General features: G+C 45.1%; 1 protein-coding gene across 1 annotated transcript in view; it reads right to left on the bottom strand.

The window, feature by feature from the left end:
* The window catches only part of NPLOC4 (NPL4 homolog, ubiquitin recognition factor), a 51853-nt gene that overhangs the window by 18808 nt on the left and 16831 nt on the right, over positions 1-16214 (bottom strand). Inside the window, exons 4-12 of the mRNA XM_052657418.1 lie at positions 16010-16186; positions 14490-14538; positions 13689-13783; positions 11875-11998; positions 10816-10995; positions 7570-7656; positions 5562-5633; positions 5022-5148; positions 1123-1283 (exon numbers count right to left, since the gene is read on the bottom strand). Of these exons, the coding sequence (XP_052513378.1) occupies positions 1123-1283; positions 5022-5148; positions 5562-5633; positions 7570-7656; positions 10816-10995; positions 11875-11998; positions 13689-13783; positions 14490-14538; positions 16010-16186 (1072 nt within the window). The remainder of the gene's footprint in view (positions 1-1122; positions 1284-5021; positions 5149-5561; positions 5634-7569; positions 7657-10815; positions 10996-11874; positions 11999-13688; positions 13784-14489; positions 14539-16009; positions 16187-16214) is intronic.

Below are 16214 nucleotides of genomic sequence, written 5' to 3'. Positions count from 1 at the left end.
GGCACTTCAAATCAGTGAACTGTGTGATGTGCAAACTACATCTTGATAAAGCTATTTAAAAATACAGCCTTGTTGGAACAATAAAAACAAACAGAACAATGACTAGACACTGCTTAGTGTCTAGTCACTGCACACACTGACACAAAAAGAATGCTAAAAGAATCAAATCGTTTTAAAGAAACTGGATCATCACTCTCTCTGGGCTTTCACTGCTTGCCTATTTTCGGTTCCAGGCCCCTTCTGCCAGCAAGTCTTTGAGGCCAGCAAGTGCAGTGAGACCACAAGTAGAACTGTGAACCTAGAACTTGTTACGTGGTAAAAACGTCCTTCAGCAATGGAGACGAAGTACTTCTCAGACATATGGAAGCAGCCCTGTACCACAAGAAATAAAGGCTCCTCCGGGAAGAGCAGTGCCGGATGGAAACTGGCGTCTGCCCAGGACGGGGCACAGGCACAGAGCCGGACTGTGACCACGAACAACTCCCTCGAGGCAGGCGGGAACCAGGTCCCTAGCCTGCAAGGAAGCACCCAACGCTGACTATCCAAACCAGATCACAGCTTTCTTTTCTGGGAGGGGGGAGGGGTGTGGCACGCCATACAGCATGCAGGACCTCAGCTCCCGGACCAGGGATGGAACCTGTGTCCCCTGTAATGGAAGCCCAAAGTCTTAACCACTGGGCCGCCAGGGAAGTCCCCACAGTTTTCAATAAAAGTCATTTTTATAGTTTTCACAGGAGACAGATTTAGAAATGGATGACTGGGTCTCCTCAGGAGAGCCTCACTTCTGCCAGGCAGCTCCAACCTTCATTCCTGCTGAGGCCCACAGGCACCAATTCTCCTTTTCAAAAACTGAAAGAGTCTGTGTTGCAACGGTCTCACTTGTTATGCACCCCAACTCCAGGGCGCAGCATCCCCACTTCTGCTTATAAGCCCTGACACCACACAATCCTGCATAGTTAACAAAAGCCCTGGAAAAGGTAGATTCCTTATCCACAAGCTGGCCTCTAGATGACCATGGTGGACCCATGGCCAGAATGCACCAAAATTAGTAGCATCCAGGACAGGTCAGCGTCCACATTGCTCTCCATCCACTTCTCTCTTCTGGTACCATCGCATTTTTACCTTATAAAACACATCAGGCACGTACTGCTCGCTGCTGGACTCCTTGGCATAGCCAAGCTCAGGGGCATCCTTGCAGGGCAGCAGGCATTCGTCTCGGACCAGCGCCATGCACTGATTGGACACCTGGTACCCTTCAAAGTGGACCTGGTTGTCGGGGCCACCTGCAAGAGAAAGACCTTCAGTGAGAATCCACTGGAGGATGTTCAAAACAAGTGTCACTCTTCATCTCGGATCTGCAGAACCAACTCCCGTGTATGTGTCTTGGGTAGAATCAAAAAAGTTAGACTGCAGCTTCACAAGAGCTGTGGGCACAAAGCCTTGAACACAGGCTGTGGAAATGCCACTGCAGCTCCTCAAACAGGCCCACCAGCGACATGCTCTCTCAGAACTGGAGGTATGACTGTTAAACCTTCTCTAACACCCATCCAAAAGCACGCTTGGGCTCCTGGATTTTAGTAACACAGGGATATGAACAACAGAGCCCCATGTTCCAGCAAATTCCATTCTTGAGTGAATGCAGGGAGACAGATGGGAGTGAATGGGAGAAGACAGAAACTTTTCCTAGCAAATACAACGCTAGTTATCTGCACACTGCCGAGGGCAGTCCTGACCTCACACACCTGGACAGCTGGCACATCTGCGAGGCAGGCGTGGACCCTGCCGCAGCACTTAGGAGGCCATACTCCCTGTGCCAAGCCCTGCCCTCCACTCTAACCTTTCTCAGGTCCTACTCCACAGAAACCTGCAGCAGGGTTACAGTTTGAGACGAGGGTAAAACCCATGGAGGAGGTCAGGCAGGACCAATCATTCGGCCATCTTCCTCCCCTCCAGAATCAGGGTCACACCCTGACAACTGCGATAGCTTTGGAGAATTATAAAAAAAAAAGTTCTCAACATCTCTAACTTAGTTTCTTTATAAAAGCAGAGTAAGGTACCGATCAAGGAACACCACTCATCGCCACCCCCGGGAAAGGGAGAGAAATTACGCATCTGAGCATCTCCCAGCACTACCAAGAAGGACAACTCAGCCCAGATCTGAAAGGACTCTAACTGCAGATCTTATTGTAAGTGATTTACTACCTTACAGTTTTAAAACCTGTCAGTAAAGTGCCAATTTCAGATGCAAAAATTCCACGGACAATCTGTAATTTCCAAATTCTCAACAACAGGTATGACTCAATAACTGAAAGTACAGGCAGCTCCTGACTTGGAAACTATTTATAATTCTAAACAGGTACCAGTTCTTTGGGCTCAAATAATTCCCTATAAAAACAGTAATTAAAGGGGTTAGGTTACCATGGGAGCCCATGGAAGCCTGAAACAACAGTGCTCACAAGAAGCAGTTCTGAAAATCTGCGGAGGTGACTTTTGTTTTTCTTAACGAAGTGGGGCAGGGTGGGGCGGGAGCTGCTAGTTTTAGCAGGCTAGAGTCAAAGGTGCCGGATGTCCTGCTGTGTTCACGGGAGTCCCTCATGACAAAGAACCGCGCCACATCACACCTGGCCTTGAACTGTCCTGTGCACACTCCTGTAGGCAAAACCCGCATTTGTGGAGACCGGGGATTAGAATCAACTGCATTTTATACACAACCATAGAAATAAACACTCATAGCTTTAACAGCGTATCATCTATGAACAGGATACCGTATAAGCTGAGGAAGGACCCTGCCTGGCTCAGAGTTCTATGGAGGGCTGCTGGCTGAATGTCTAGGAACCATGTCACTGATGCCTACACACGGCCAGCCCACAAGGCTGGCAGCCCTCCACAGTGCTGTCCCCAAGCACTTGCTGGCTCATGGAGTGTACTGTTATTACACGTTCCTTCACTATTATTTTTCCTTAATGCTACAGTCATCCTACGACTCTGCTTTCTTTTTAGAATCAGGTGTGTAGGCTGGTATATTACCTATGAACTTTACTTTCTGATAGTAAAGACGAGTCATAAATGTACTAAAGAGCAGGTATCAGGTCTAACAGGTTTGAGAACCACCGGCCTAAATGCCTAGACCCAGAATCTCAGCCTAAATGAAGCGAGTGGGGGTTTATGTGTTGTAGGGAGTAGAAAGAGAATACTTTCCTCCCCTGTGTCAAACAGAAAGCTGGCTTGGCAAAATTCTGATAATGTACAACCTGTCTCTTCTCTGTTCTCCCCCTTGGCTCCTGCTGCCCTGAGTGTTCTCATCACAATAGGTTCCCTGCCCCCATGAGGCCCTGGTAGAAGGACTCTACGCTACAGAATTAAGTGTTTGCACTAATCCCTGTCCAAACTCCCATCCACTTCCTTAAGCAACTGACCCCATTAATTCACGTTAACATGTGAATGATGCTGCCATAGCCTCTTGTGCCCCAAAGTACATTCATTTCAAAGAGAAGGTGCCTGTCACTCTAAATGGATCACAAATCAAATAGATCTTAAAACTTCAGACAGCATGAAAGATGTCTTCCTTCATGATTCCCATGGCAGTAGTAACAGGCTCTACTGGGATTAATAGGGGATATAGTTACTTATGGAAAAGGAAATGGCAACCCACTCAAGTATTCTTGCCTGGAAAATTCCATGGCTAGAGGAGCCTGGCAGGCTACAGTCCATGGGGTCATAAAGAGTTGGACACGACTAAGCACATATTTATTTATATGCTTTAGGATGTTTGTAAACTGGGTTTTTAAACTAGAAGAAGTGTGATAGCCATGAACGAACTGGATTATCACCTCTGTGATGGAAGAACTCAAGGCTTCACAGGATCAAGGTTAGTGTTTAATAAACTGACCAAAGAGACTGTTTTTAAGAGTTGGTTTTCCAAGTTTCAAATTCCTACTCCTTTTGAACCATGTGGTCTTATACTTTGCTTTTTTCTAGGACAGCATCTCAAGTGTATTATAGATTTGATGGCACTTTTTTACAGGCCATAATCTTTTATTACTATGTATTCATGACATATGGGCTTCCCTTGTGGTTCACCTGGTAAAGATTTTGCCTGCAATGCGGGAGACCTGGATTCAATCCCAGGGTTGGGAAGATCCCCTGGAGAAGGAAAAGCTACCCACTCCAGTATTCTGGCCTAGAGGATTCCATGGACTGTAGAGTCCGTGGGGTCACAAAGAGCTGCACATGACCAAGCAACTTTCATGACATATATGTAGCATGTAATACAACAGACACAATATCACAAACACATTCATCACTCCCAATAAAAGCTTTATGGAAAAGATTTCTTAAACTGACACTTCCACTCATAAACAAACAAGTAACAGAAACAGTAAATTCCTTTTCTCTTACTTAACCAGAGCCATCCTTCGTTACTAGAAAGGGGCAAAGGCAGCCTAGAACTCTGATCTAGAACCAAGTGAACCTGGACTAAGGCTAAGACAGTGGACCAGAGGCCACGATTCTAGTATTAACAGTTTGGGGAAACGCTGAGTTCAGGATTTCTGCCACAAACCAGAAAGAAGAATTTCATGTCTCACAGGCCCATTAAGAAAATCTATTGTAACTACATTAACAATGCAGGGCTTCTCTGGTTGCTCACCAGTAAAGAATCCACCTTTCAACGCAGGAGACCCAAGTCTGATCCCTGGGTTGGGAAGATCCTCTGGAGAAGGAAATGGCAACCCACTCCAGTACTCTTGCCTGAGAAAACCCCATGGCAGAGGAGCCTGGCGGGGTCACAGGCCACAGGGTTGCAGAGAGTCAGACATGACTCGGTGACTAAACCAACAACTGGGCAGCAGAGCAGGCTAAACACAGACTTGACATGATTTAATCCTTTCTTTCCTGTATCCATTCAGGCCTGGTACCAGGGTGAGGCAAAAAAAAAAAGTGCCTAAAAAAGAATGCAAAGAGGAACAAAACCTATTGACAGGGTAGCAATGGTTATAACATAACTCTGCCTCCATTTATACCTGTAGCCACTGCAGTAACAAACTTGGATCCAAAATGTCCATCTGGAGATAATCGACATATGTTGGGATGCTTATTTTGGAAGTCTCCTGCAGTGATACATTCTTCTGAACTCAGGAAATAGGTGTCCTAAGAAAAGAGAACCAGCAAATCAAGTTCTACAGCATCATGTCAAAATATGCTTCTGTTTCTTCTTTAGAAAATAGTAAGAACTAAACTATGACACGTCACAAACTACGGTGAAACAAGTACCTACACTTCCTGTTACCAACCCCTCACAGAAAACCACTTGTAACCAGTAAGGCCAGAAGCACAGGGCAATTCACCTCATGGGCTGACCTATGAAAGGCAGAGCTTTATAAAGGTAAGGAGGGTTTTGATTTCCAACACAGAATGAACAGACTCAGCCTTAATTTACCAAGAACAATGTGTTGAAAATAATGTGTTCTAAAAACGTAAGCTGTGCGGGGATACCCAAGAGTGCAGCCCAGAGCTGGTCTGTAACAAGGTCCCGCCAAGCAAACATCCCCACCCCACCTCACCTTATTTCGACTGTATCGAACTGTACCCTTCCGAGTATCTTCTGAGACAAGGTCTGTAAATATCCAGCCAACCTGCATAAGAGAGAAAAATACCTTCTGAGTCTCTCCCTGAAGCAGATGACAAATGCCTTCTAGCCTCTGCCCAGGGAGGAGACTCCTGGGAGTCAGTCCTTTCTTTCTGGGTGAGTCAGCTCCTCAGCTAAGCCACTGTCCAAACCAGGGTTCTCAAGCAGTACTCAGCTGACACTGGTTGTCCTCCCCCTGATGCTGTCGGGTGGAGACGAGAGCAAAGGAGCAAAGCTCATTTATGTGTTAGAAACTAAGACTCAGCGCCATCTCTGGGCCCAGCACTGTACTAGGTGCAGGGGACTCTGGGCTGGACAAAACTAACAGAGTATCAGTGAAAAGGGGATTGGAGAAACAACGAGCAAGCAAATACAGACAGTGCCGCTCCAGATGCTAGGGCTTTCTCCAGACAGGAGAACATACTCCCTAGAGAATGCACTTAAAATAAAAGAAAACACACAACAGAGACTTCACCCAGCTGCTTCTCTGAGCGCCAGTGCAGGGCTGAAGGAAGCATCTGAAGGTACACGGATCTGAAACGCCAATCCCAGACCTCGGCATAGTCAGTCTTCCTGGCACGTCCTGCTACAGCAACAGTGCCTGTCCATGTGCTCTGTGAACCCTGGCCCTCCTGTGCCCATGAATCTCACAGCTGGTTACCCTTCCTGAACCAGAACCTGGCTGGGAGGTCGAAGAGCGGCGACGGAATCCAGATACACACCCATTTCAGTCCTTCAAAGAAGTGACCTGGTGTCTGTGACCCTCTCCAGTACAACCCTGACATGAAACTCTTCAACTCCATCTCCTGCAGACATGACCAGCCAAATCAAGAGGCTTTCGTTTTCTTTAAAAATGTCCAAATGAACAAAACTCCCAAGGAGGATGGCAATGGAGAAAATGAGACTTAAGGGATAAATGTAATTTAACCATTAAACAAAACAGAATCAAAATCAAGCTGAGATAAGGGCTAAGGAATTAGTGTTTGGAGAAAGGCATTTAAGTAATTTCATGATCTTCTACTCTACCACGAACCAAACATTTATAACAAAAATGGGTTTAAAAAAAAACATTGATTTCTCTTTTCAACATGAGAAACTTTCAGAATTTAAACCAAAATATGCCCCTAAATCATGATACTGACTCCTTGTTAGAAACAACAGGAGTTTTTTTTCTTAAAATGAAGTAGTAACTTTGCTCCATAGCATTCCTGGGTTAAAAGGCACATTTCCAGTCTTCCCCCATTTATCTGTACAGAGTCTATTTCTCTCTGTCTAAACTGATTAGGAAACAAAGGATAAAACTTACGTAGCTATTAATAGTGAATTTTTAAGATGTGTTCAAATTCACATTTCAACATTATCTATAAAAAGTCATCTTTATAGTTCCTAGGAACTCTACCAAAGATGTGAGATAAACTAGATGAACAGATTCAAAAAGAAAACCCTCTGTCTTCTAACTGCCCAGAAAACTAGCAAGGCTTATATGCTCAGATGCCTCAATTACAAACAGGAGGTTCAATGAGGACTGAAGAGGAACCACCAGAATCTCCAAGTGCAGGGGAGAGAAAATGATCGGTACAGACAGACACATGAAGGGAGAGCTCACACCCAGAAGGATGTGCCTTAGCAGGCAGGTGGGACACAGAGCCTGGTGTCAGGTCCCCTGCAGCAGAAGTAGGGGTCTTGCTCCTGCTGCTTTTCCTGGCCCACTTTGAGGCAATCTGTAAGAAGTATGTCTGGTAGATTTACATATAACAGTCCCTACATTGGCATCCTTTTTTAGGCACCCAATAAATACAAGCGAGGCTTCAAAATGTGCAGGGCCTGCATCTGACCTTGAGCAGCTGGGGGTTCAGTCCCGGATCAGCCCTGGCTACGTGACACACCTAGATGTCCCCAACACAGAGCCCAGGTCCTCCCTCAAGGAAAAACAGTCTCAGTACCTTCCTCAGGCCAAGTTTGGCAGCAATTTCATCAACCACCTCGGCCTTTGGGTCTTCAAGAAGCTCCAAGCTATTCTGTGTACCAATCTGTGAGGGTATTAAAGAGAAGGCGGATTTAGAGGAGGAGTTCAGAAAAGCAGCAAGCAGCTCTGCTCCATTTCTGGTTGGTTGTCACAAAGGAGCACCAATCTCCCTTGCCAAACAGGAGATTTTCAACAGCAAAAAAAGCTCAATCAGATCCACAAGCCAAGCCCTCCAGGCTCTTTCCTTCCAGGGCTCGGCTTTGCTTTTAATCAAGATTCAGAGAACATGGAAGAGGCAATATTCAGGCTGGTTCACGTTAGCAGCTCCACATGAAACGTGTGGTTGTTCAGGACTAGAGAAGGCTCTCTACACCTTAAGATTCCTTGGTTTGGAATAGAAGTTAGTTTCAAAACTCCCTTGGATAAATAGTTTAACTCCAAGTAAACTTGGCTAGATTAGGCAAGGTTAGAGTTACAAAGTAACATTCATTCCCAGAAAAAACAGCTTTGGAAAACCTGCATACAACTTCTACAGGGACAGTGCTTAGCAACCTGCATACAACTTCTACAGGGACAGTGCTTAGCTTCATGGGCAAGGCAGAATAAGAGAGCACAGAAGATAAACACACTCTAAGCCAACAAAAGGGCACCTGAAGTGGGTATCCTGTTGACTCAGCTTGGGGCAGTGGGGGGCTTGGGCTGGCTCACAGGCAACCTACACTGGCCACAGGACTCCACTTCTTGCAGCAGACAAAGCATACTGAAATCTTTAATCTGCACCAAAATGCAGCTCATAAGTTAAGCATCATACTGAGCAGAAGACACAGCTATGAAACAGGAAAGTGAAGGTAATTCCAAATTGAGTTATGCTAATTGGGTATATCCTTGTAAATTAGTCAAATCCTGGCAAAATAACAAAAGAACTTTATGCTGCTGGGTATGACCCATATGGAGATGATTACTACATCCAGAGCACAGCTCAAAGTACAAACTCAGAACAAACCTAAGGATTTTTGTTTCATGACGTGGCATCATGAGCTTCAACTTCTAATGAGCTGGAGGTTATTAGAGGTCACATGTTTCAACCTCCAGGATCCCCAATTTGGGAGCTCTGATGATGCTGTGAGTAGTTTCGACGCCAAAGGCTTCTGATTCCATTTTTTGTTCAATCATACTCTAAACAGAACTGTTAAAATACTTCATGAAAGGACCCTCCTCAAAACTGAACTGGAACATCATAAAGGACCCTCCTCAAAGCTGAACTGGAACATCATGTGCTTCCAAAAGCAGATCCTGCTTACAGAGCACATTCAGCACCTGAAGGGTTGGACAAGCAGGGTCTCCTGGGTGAGCACCTACTGCCATCTTCCATCTCCTTACAAGTGAACCATCACAGAAGGCCTGGTCCGACAGTTCCTCTGTGGCTCTCAAAAAGTAACAAGAATGTCAAGGGGGCAGACGACACACTATCTGTGTAAATATACCCAGGGAAGAACTGATATCTCTACAGGAGCTACACACCTGCACAGGCCACAAGGCCTGCAGTTCCAGACCCTGGCTTATTATTTAAAAAAATGAACCAGTCATGGCAAGATCTCCAGAACACAGCACAAGGCTAGAGAAGGCTCTCTACACCTTAAGGTTCCTTTGTTTGGAACAGAAGTTAGTTTCAAAACTCCCTTGGATAAACAGTTTAACTCCAAGTAAACTTGGCTAGATTAGGCAAGGTTAGAGTTACAAAGTAACACTCATTCCCAGAAAAAACAGCCTTGGAAAACCTGTACACAACTTCTACAAGGACAGTGCTTAGCTTCACGGGCAAGGCAGAATAAGAGAGCACAGAAGATAAACACGCTCTAAGCCAACAAAAGGGCACCTAAAGTGAGTATCCTGTTGACTGGTAAGGAGCCATGACTGGTTCACTTTTTTTTTTAATAAACCAGGGTCTGGAACTGCAGGCCTTGTGCAGGTGTGTGGCTCCTGCAGAGATACCAAGAGTATGTCTACACAAGTGTATGGCATGATGCCCACCAGAGAGAAAGGAGAAGACAGTAGTATCTATGTACCCACTTATACTAAAAAAAAAAAAAATCAAACTTTACAGATCTAAGCCAAAAATTGTTTAAAGTGAGGGATACCTGTAGGGGAGGGAGGAAATCAGATGAAAGGGAAGATGCTGTTTGTAGATCTCACTTTGCAAACATGCAAATTTCTTTTCCAATATTTTTTAAAATAAAAAATTTCAGGCATACAACAAAGTTTAAAGAATCAGTAGTGAACACCTATATACCCACCACCTAATTCAGCCTAACTTTACTATGTCCCATTTGTTCCTCTGTTCATGCCTCAACGCACTGCATTTTTGTGTTTTTGCATCACAGTAACCTGCAGGAATAAGACCCTCTCCTAACAATCTCAACACATCATAAACCAGGATGTAATACAGTTCCAGTCTTCACTTCTGTAGTAAACTTATTACATATAATAAAACAATATATTACATATACATATCACACAACCATATCGAAGTTTTATGTAATTGTACAACAAATTTAAATACATATATATAAAACCAATCCCTAAATACTGAAAATCAAATGAACATAAATGTTGGTTATAACCTGTTGGTGACATAATCATACAGAGAAGATCTTCCAGGCAACTTTAAACACAGAAACCAACTGCTGGTCCCTAGTGGGATATACCCTAGGGAACCCTACCCTTCCACCTAAACAATTCTAAACTGTTTTCAGTCCTACACCAGTGGTAATCTTGATACTGTTAGTAAGTTACATGTGTGGCATAAGATAAAGAACTAGAGTAATTCTGTGACTCTAATTTCATAATTCCTAGGATAGGTGATTGTAGGCATGAGCAGAGGAGACAGGGAATCAGAAGAGAGCAACTGTGTGACACTTTTGGGGAAACTGACAAAAGTGGAATAAGATGGCAGATTAGATCTGTATCAAAGCTCAACTTACTTAAATTGCTCAATGCACTTGTTATATAAGAACGTGTCCTTATTCTTTGGAAACATACACTGAAATATTTACGGGCTATGCTCTTACTCTCCAAATGTTCTTTTTGAGTGTGTCTGAGTGTCTACAGACTGTGGCAAATGATGCAATAAGAAAAGCAACAAGCAATCTGAAAAAGGCATCCCATAGAGCCGTCAAAATAAAGCAATAGAGACCCACAGACTGTAAATCCTGTTCACGTCTACCTGAGGAGGCTCATAAATTGCAGCTACTTCAGCCCTGATACCAAGAGGAATGTCTTTGTGCTCCGTGTACCGTCCATACAAGTACCCGAAGTGCTGGTTCCCCGTCTTCCTCCAGAAGTCAAGGAAGCGGTCAGCAACTGTGTGATTCTCAAACATGATGTTGTCCACATGTCTGTATTTCTGTAGAGTTAACAACAATAGGTTAAATTCAAACACTCGATAAAAAATAATTCTTTTAGCACAAACCGTTCATAAGTATCTTTTACCTAGCTTTTTAAACACACAGACTTTAAAAATGTGCTCTGCCCTTAAGACTACTTCAGATTTTAGCAGGTAGAAGGGGTAATGGTGGGATTCCTCAATAAATTAATTCAAATTTATCTCACTGGGGGACATCCCTAGCAGTCCAGTGGTTAAGACTCTGCACTTCCACTGCAGGGGGGAAGTGTTCGATCCCACATGGGATTTCACCTAAAATGCAGGTTTTCACATTTTCTAAATCAAAAAAAGTTTTCAAAAAGAAATTAAGACAGAAAGAAAAAAAGAGAACTAGAGTGATGGATGGAAGGAAGGAAAGAAAGAAAAGGAGAAAGGTTCTCAGACAGTCCAGGAGATTATGGAATTCTAAGCAGCTAAACACAGGCTGGTAGTGGCAAGGGAAAGATGAGGTGAGCTATTCTTGGAGGGCTGGACGATAAGAGTGGAAAAAGCCAGAATAACTACACAAAATTTTCCCTGAGTTCCTTCTTGAGCCAAGGCTCCTTCCTGAGCCCAGTTCCCTCCTTAACCTGGCTTGGAAAGATGTCCTGAGCTAGTCCCAGGACAGTTCTGTTCATAGTTGAGCCATAGCCAACTTCCAGAGCCACAGTTTCTTAAAAGGCAAAGTCACAACCACTGAGCATTTTAAACAATCACCAAGAAAATTTTGCCTCCACACAAGCCAACAAGACAGAAGACTGAAGGCTACCCTCTATGCTTGAAGGAGCTAGAGATCTTTCCTCAGCCATGAACACAAATATACTGCTTTCTGCATCCAGATGGACACAGACAACATCTCACCTGTCTGTTCAGCGTGATGGCACTTGGCTGGCACTTAGTACAGATGCCGTTAGGCCATGGAAGGTGTCCCTCACACCCTGATTTAATCTTGCAACTGATGTTCTCCAGGGCAACAAATTTCCCCCTGAACAAGAAAATGCAACTTAATTAAACATTACAATGGTGAAAAGTTTAGCAGGAGGCTGGAAATAAAATGTAAGATACCTTACACTTCCTGAATAGAGTTCTTAGGAGCCAAGCACGTGGTAGCAACAGCAGGGAAAATGTGCTAAAATTTATTCTAATGGAGTTCTAGCTTCTGTCCGGTACACTCAAGACTGTACAGGATTCAGAACTATTTCTGACAAAAACAGTTTGTTTTCACTATCACTAACATCTATGAAGATTTTCAAGAGTACTGCTGAATATCTAGATTTAACCTATGCCTCTGAGAGAAAATGAAACTCTTTTAATGAAACTCTTTTTAAATTTCATCGACTTAACAGAAATATTTACGTAATGAGTCTAGTACTTAAGATTTCTGTACAGAATTCTTATCCATAGAAAAAATGTGATTAGGATACATAACAAATATCGCCACTCTGCTTTTGGTCAGTGAGGAAGTCCTGGGCCCCACTGTGGACTTGGGGTGAGCTTGCACGAGTGCCTGCAACCTCCGTCGCTTTCCTGTTCACAAACAGCCCAGTGATCAGCACTGTCCCCACAAGCCAGTGGCATCACAAAAATGATGGCACTTGGAAGCAAGGGTTACCACCAAGGTTACGTGTTAACGACAGCGATGAGCGAGCCCTTGACCTAGACTGACAAAAGGCCAGCAGACCTCAGCACACTCGTGCTCTGGTCCAGACAGCCTCAGAGCTTACCCCACGGACAAAGCAAGAATAGGCTTCTGGTAGATTTTTTTTCCCCTGGCCTAAGTTTTTTTTTAAGTCATTTCAGGATGTCAGCAGGCTGTCGGAGAAAAACTACAAGCAGGCGAACATGACATTCTTCATGAAATGTTGCTGACTTGGGTTCAACCACCGTCTCCTCTTGCTGCACAGACAGGAATCATAAAATCCTAGTAAGAAGTCCGTTCCTTTTTGGTGAGGTGAACACATCAGCAGGATGGGGCTGCATGACTTGATGTAATTCAGAAGAAATCAAAGTGCTCTCAGCTTGCCACTGTCACAGCTGCTCTCTAAGAGCCAGCCGTCCCTGCTGCCCGTCTGCACCCTCACTGCCCGCCTGGCCGAGCCTGCAGACAGCAATGCTGAGGCACCAGAGGCCAAGCCAGGGATAACACCCTACCTCGGCCTTACTATGGCTGTGAAGTTGAGTTGCTAACAAGGCAGGCTCCAGGGCAAAAGGATGACAGGGGCTATGAAACAGGGGAGCCAAGAGGATTGAGGGGAGGTGATTCAGGTTTTCCAAAAAGCAGAGGGAAGGTGGGCTCAGACTCCACAGACACAGGACTGGCCACTGTCATGCCTCATCTCATCCATTTTCGCAAACAACTAGCTGCCAGAACACAGCATACCCGAGAGAAGGTTGCCAAGGTACCCCCGGGCCTTCACAGTGGCCACTGCCAGCCGGGCCTCTGCCCATGCACTGGGCACTGCGGACTACAGCAGGTACCAGAGTCTCCACCCACCTGTTTCCTCTTCTAGAATCAGAATAAGATTCACAAATTCAGACAATGCATGCCCAGACTCTTATCTTAACTTTTCTCACTCATATGCCAAGGGGCTTTAAGCAACGTGTGCAAGTGACAGAAAATTAACTTCTGTGCCCCAAAGCCACACGGGTGCCACCCCCACATTCAAGCTGCTTACTTGTCAGCCCCTCCAGTCAGCTTCCGGATGTAGGCGTGGAAGGACATGTGCTTCACGGGAGGCTCCAGGTGGTTTAGGTAGTCCTCATCAAACGGCTGCCAAAACACACCGTCAACAGAGTTATGCACCTGCGACCGGGGTCACGGCCACAGCCTCCACCTGCCAAGCCCTGAGGCCGGTGGGCAGTAAGGGAGAACTGGTGCTGGGTCCTCACTATTGTTCTAGGTCAGAACCAAGTTTTCTGTGTACCAGTTATCTTTAAAAGATTAAAATTAATCTCTATTAAATATAAAATGATGTAAGTCAAGTAAGTATCAAGTAAATTTTGCAAAAAAAAAAAAGCCACAAGATGAAGCAAGAGGAGCCTCATGAAGAAAATCAGGTTGGCCTTCCTGCCATAAATTCAGTGTTAACCAGTCACAAGTCAGCATTATTATGGTAACTCTCAATCTCACCAGGACAAATCAGTAGAGACGTGAGATTCAGAGCAAAGTAAATCAAAACGATGATGAACACAAAAACCGCCAGGCCCAGCTTTGTGTCAGGTTTTAAAAGGACTGTCCAGGGAACCCAGTGTAAATGCTGCCCCTTTATCACAGCAATACCCTGTTCCAGCTGTTCATAATCCACCCAGAAGGTCACTCCCATAAATAAAGGCTCATCCTCTCAGTGCAGCCTGCACTAGGGGGAATACGAGGCCCAGGGCAATAAATAGACAAGTTCTTTGAACCACTCCAACCCAGCCCAGGGACTCAGAGGTGTGGAGACAGCCCTGGGAACTCCCTCTGCGTGGACTCTCACCTCGAGAGGAACACAGTGCACGCACTTCCCCAGAGGCCCGTGCCGGCACCTAGAGCACAGGGAAGAGAAACGCACAGCGTCAGCACGTGCTCTTCCGCCTCCCTGCATGCTGATGCTCACAATGCACGTCATACCTAATGAAATGCTGCCCCACCCACGTGAAATTATCTGAAATGGTACATGGTGAAGAACTTCTAACAGTTTAATATTTTGGTGTGTATTAAAACTATTGACCTGTGCATCAAACCTGTGATTCCATGGATATTAACTGCTTAAAATGACACAAACTAAAAAGAAAAGTGAATGAAGTTAAAGTCAATTTAAATAAAAATGTTAGGTACAGACTAAGAAAGTTGGTATGTGGATGTGGCAAAAACCCTGAAAATGGTACATAAATAGCTCAAGTGTGGAAAACACCCACTCTGCACGCACATTTTGGGAAAAAGGATGAAAGGATCACTTGGCTCTGTGGGTTTCAGTCTGCAGAGGGTAGGTAGGACAGTGGGGGTGTGGGAGGGTGGCGAGGCTGCTGACGGGTGCAGTCATAGCACTGTCCACACGGGGCGAGCTCTCAGGTGCACCTCGCTCTGTATTTCAGAGCAAAAACTGCCTGGACCTCCCAACAGGCAGGCTATTCCAGGTAATGCACACGGAGGCACGTGAACTCTGAAAAAGATTTCTAACGAGGCCTCACAAACACTGATCAGGGTGGGAGCAACCCTGGGTCCCTGGGAGGAATGCAAATGGGGGCGGAGAGCTAACTGATAGCCACAGCCACAGAGTGGTTCCATGCCAACTTCATCTCAGCACTCTCTGGGGCCCTCTGATCGGAGACATACAAGTTCCTAATGCAGCATGCTGAATTCCAATATCTCAATGCCATGCTTGCAGAGTGATGCAGTTACACACTCCACTGCAGAGACAACTTTCACTCAGTTTTACATCAGAGCGTGAACTCAGATGTTTCTAACTAGTCTCCTTAAAAAGCACACCCAAAAATCTAAAATAAACAAACGTACACAAGCATAAGCACTTTATACAATCCTCAATGAAAAGTGAACATTCCGAAGGGAGCAGCACCTTTAGCAAATGAAACATTTCCTAAAAGAACGGAAAGAGCGCACTGAGTATGGGAGGTTGAGCATCGTCCATGAGAATTAAACCAGACGATGTGAATGAGGACCTGTGCCGGCAGGTGCTGAGGTCCCACCCCCTCCATCCCATCACACTCGCTAAAGCCCACTCTGCACGTGCATCCAGGTATTTCAGGGGCACACCACACAGAGGACTTGGTTTAAGGCTCTTCCCTTCTTTCAAATCTCTTAGTTCTCACCACTTAAAACGTTTAAAATACATGTGGAACACAGTTTGAGATTCAAACAATGAGAAAAACCTCACAGTTATAACTTAAGTGAGATGTAAGTTGAAAATAGATGGTCAAACTCGAAACTTACATTTCTTCATCAGGACACATTACAGACATTTCACTTGACTGACCCTGTGGCCCCGAGGGCACTTACAGCTGCGGATCGCGGCTCCTGTAGATCTTCCCATCCTGCCTGCTGAGGTACTGGTCAATCTCATCTTCCACCACATTGGGAGCACCACAGGCCTTCAACCCCTGAGGGGCTGACGTCTCCATCTCAGATGATGGTCCCGCAAGGTTCGAGGGAAACAGGAACAACAGATCTCCATGCCTGTTCAAACAACAAATGTTAAGTTGAG

The sequence above is a fragment of the Budorcas taxicolor genome, chromosome 19 (genome assembly GCF_023091745.1).
Source record: "Budorcas taxicolor isolate Tak-1 chromosome 19, Takin1.1, whole genome shotgun sequence".
Classification (NCBI taxonomy): domain Eukaryota; kingdom Metazoa; phylum Chordata; class Mammalia; order Artiodactyla; family Bovidae; genus Budorcas; species Budorcas taxicolor.
The sequence above is the reverse complement of the archived record's forward strand: the minus strand, read 5'-3'. Positions and strand labels throughout refer to the sequence as shown.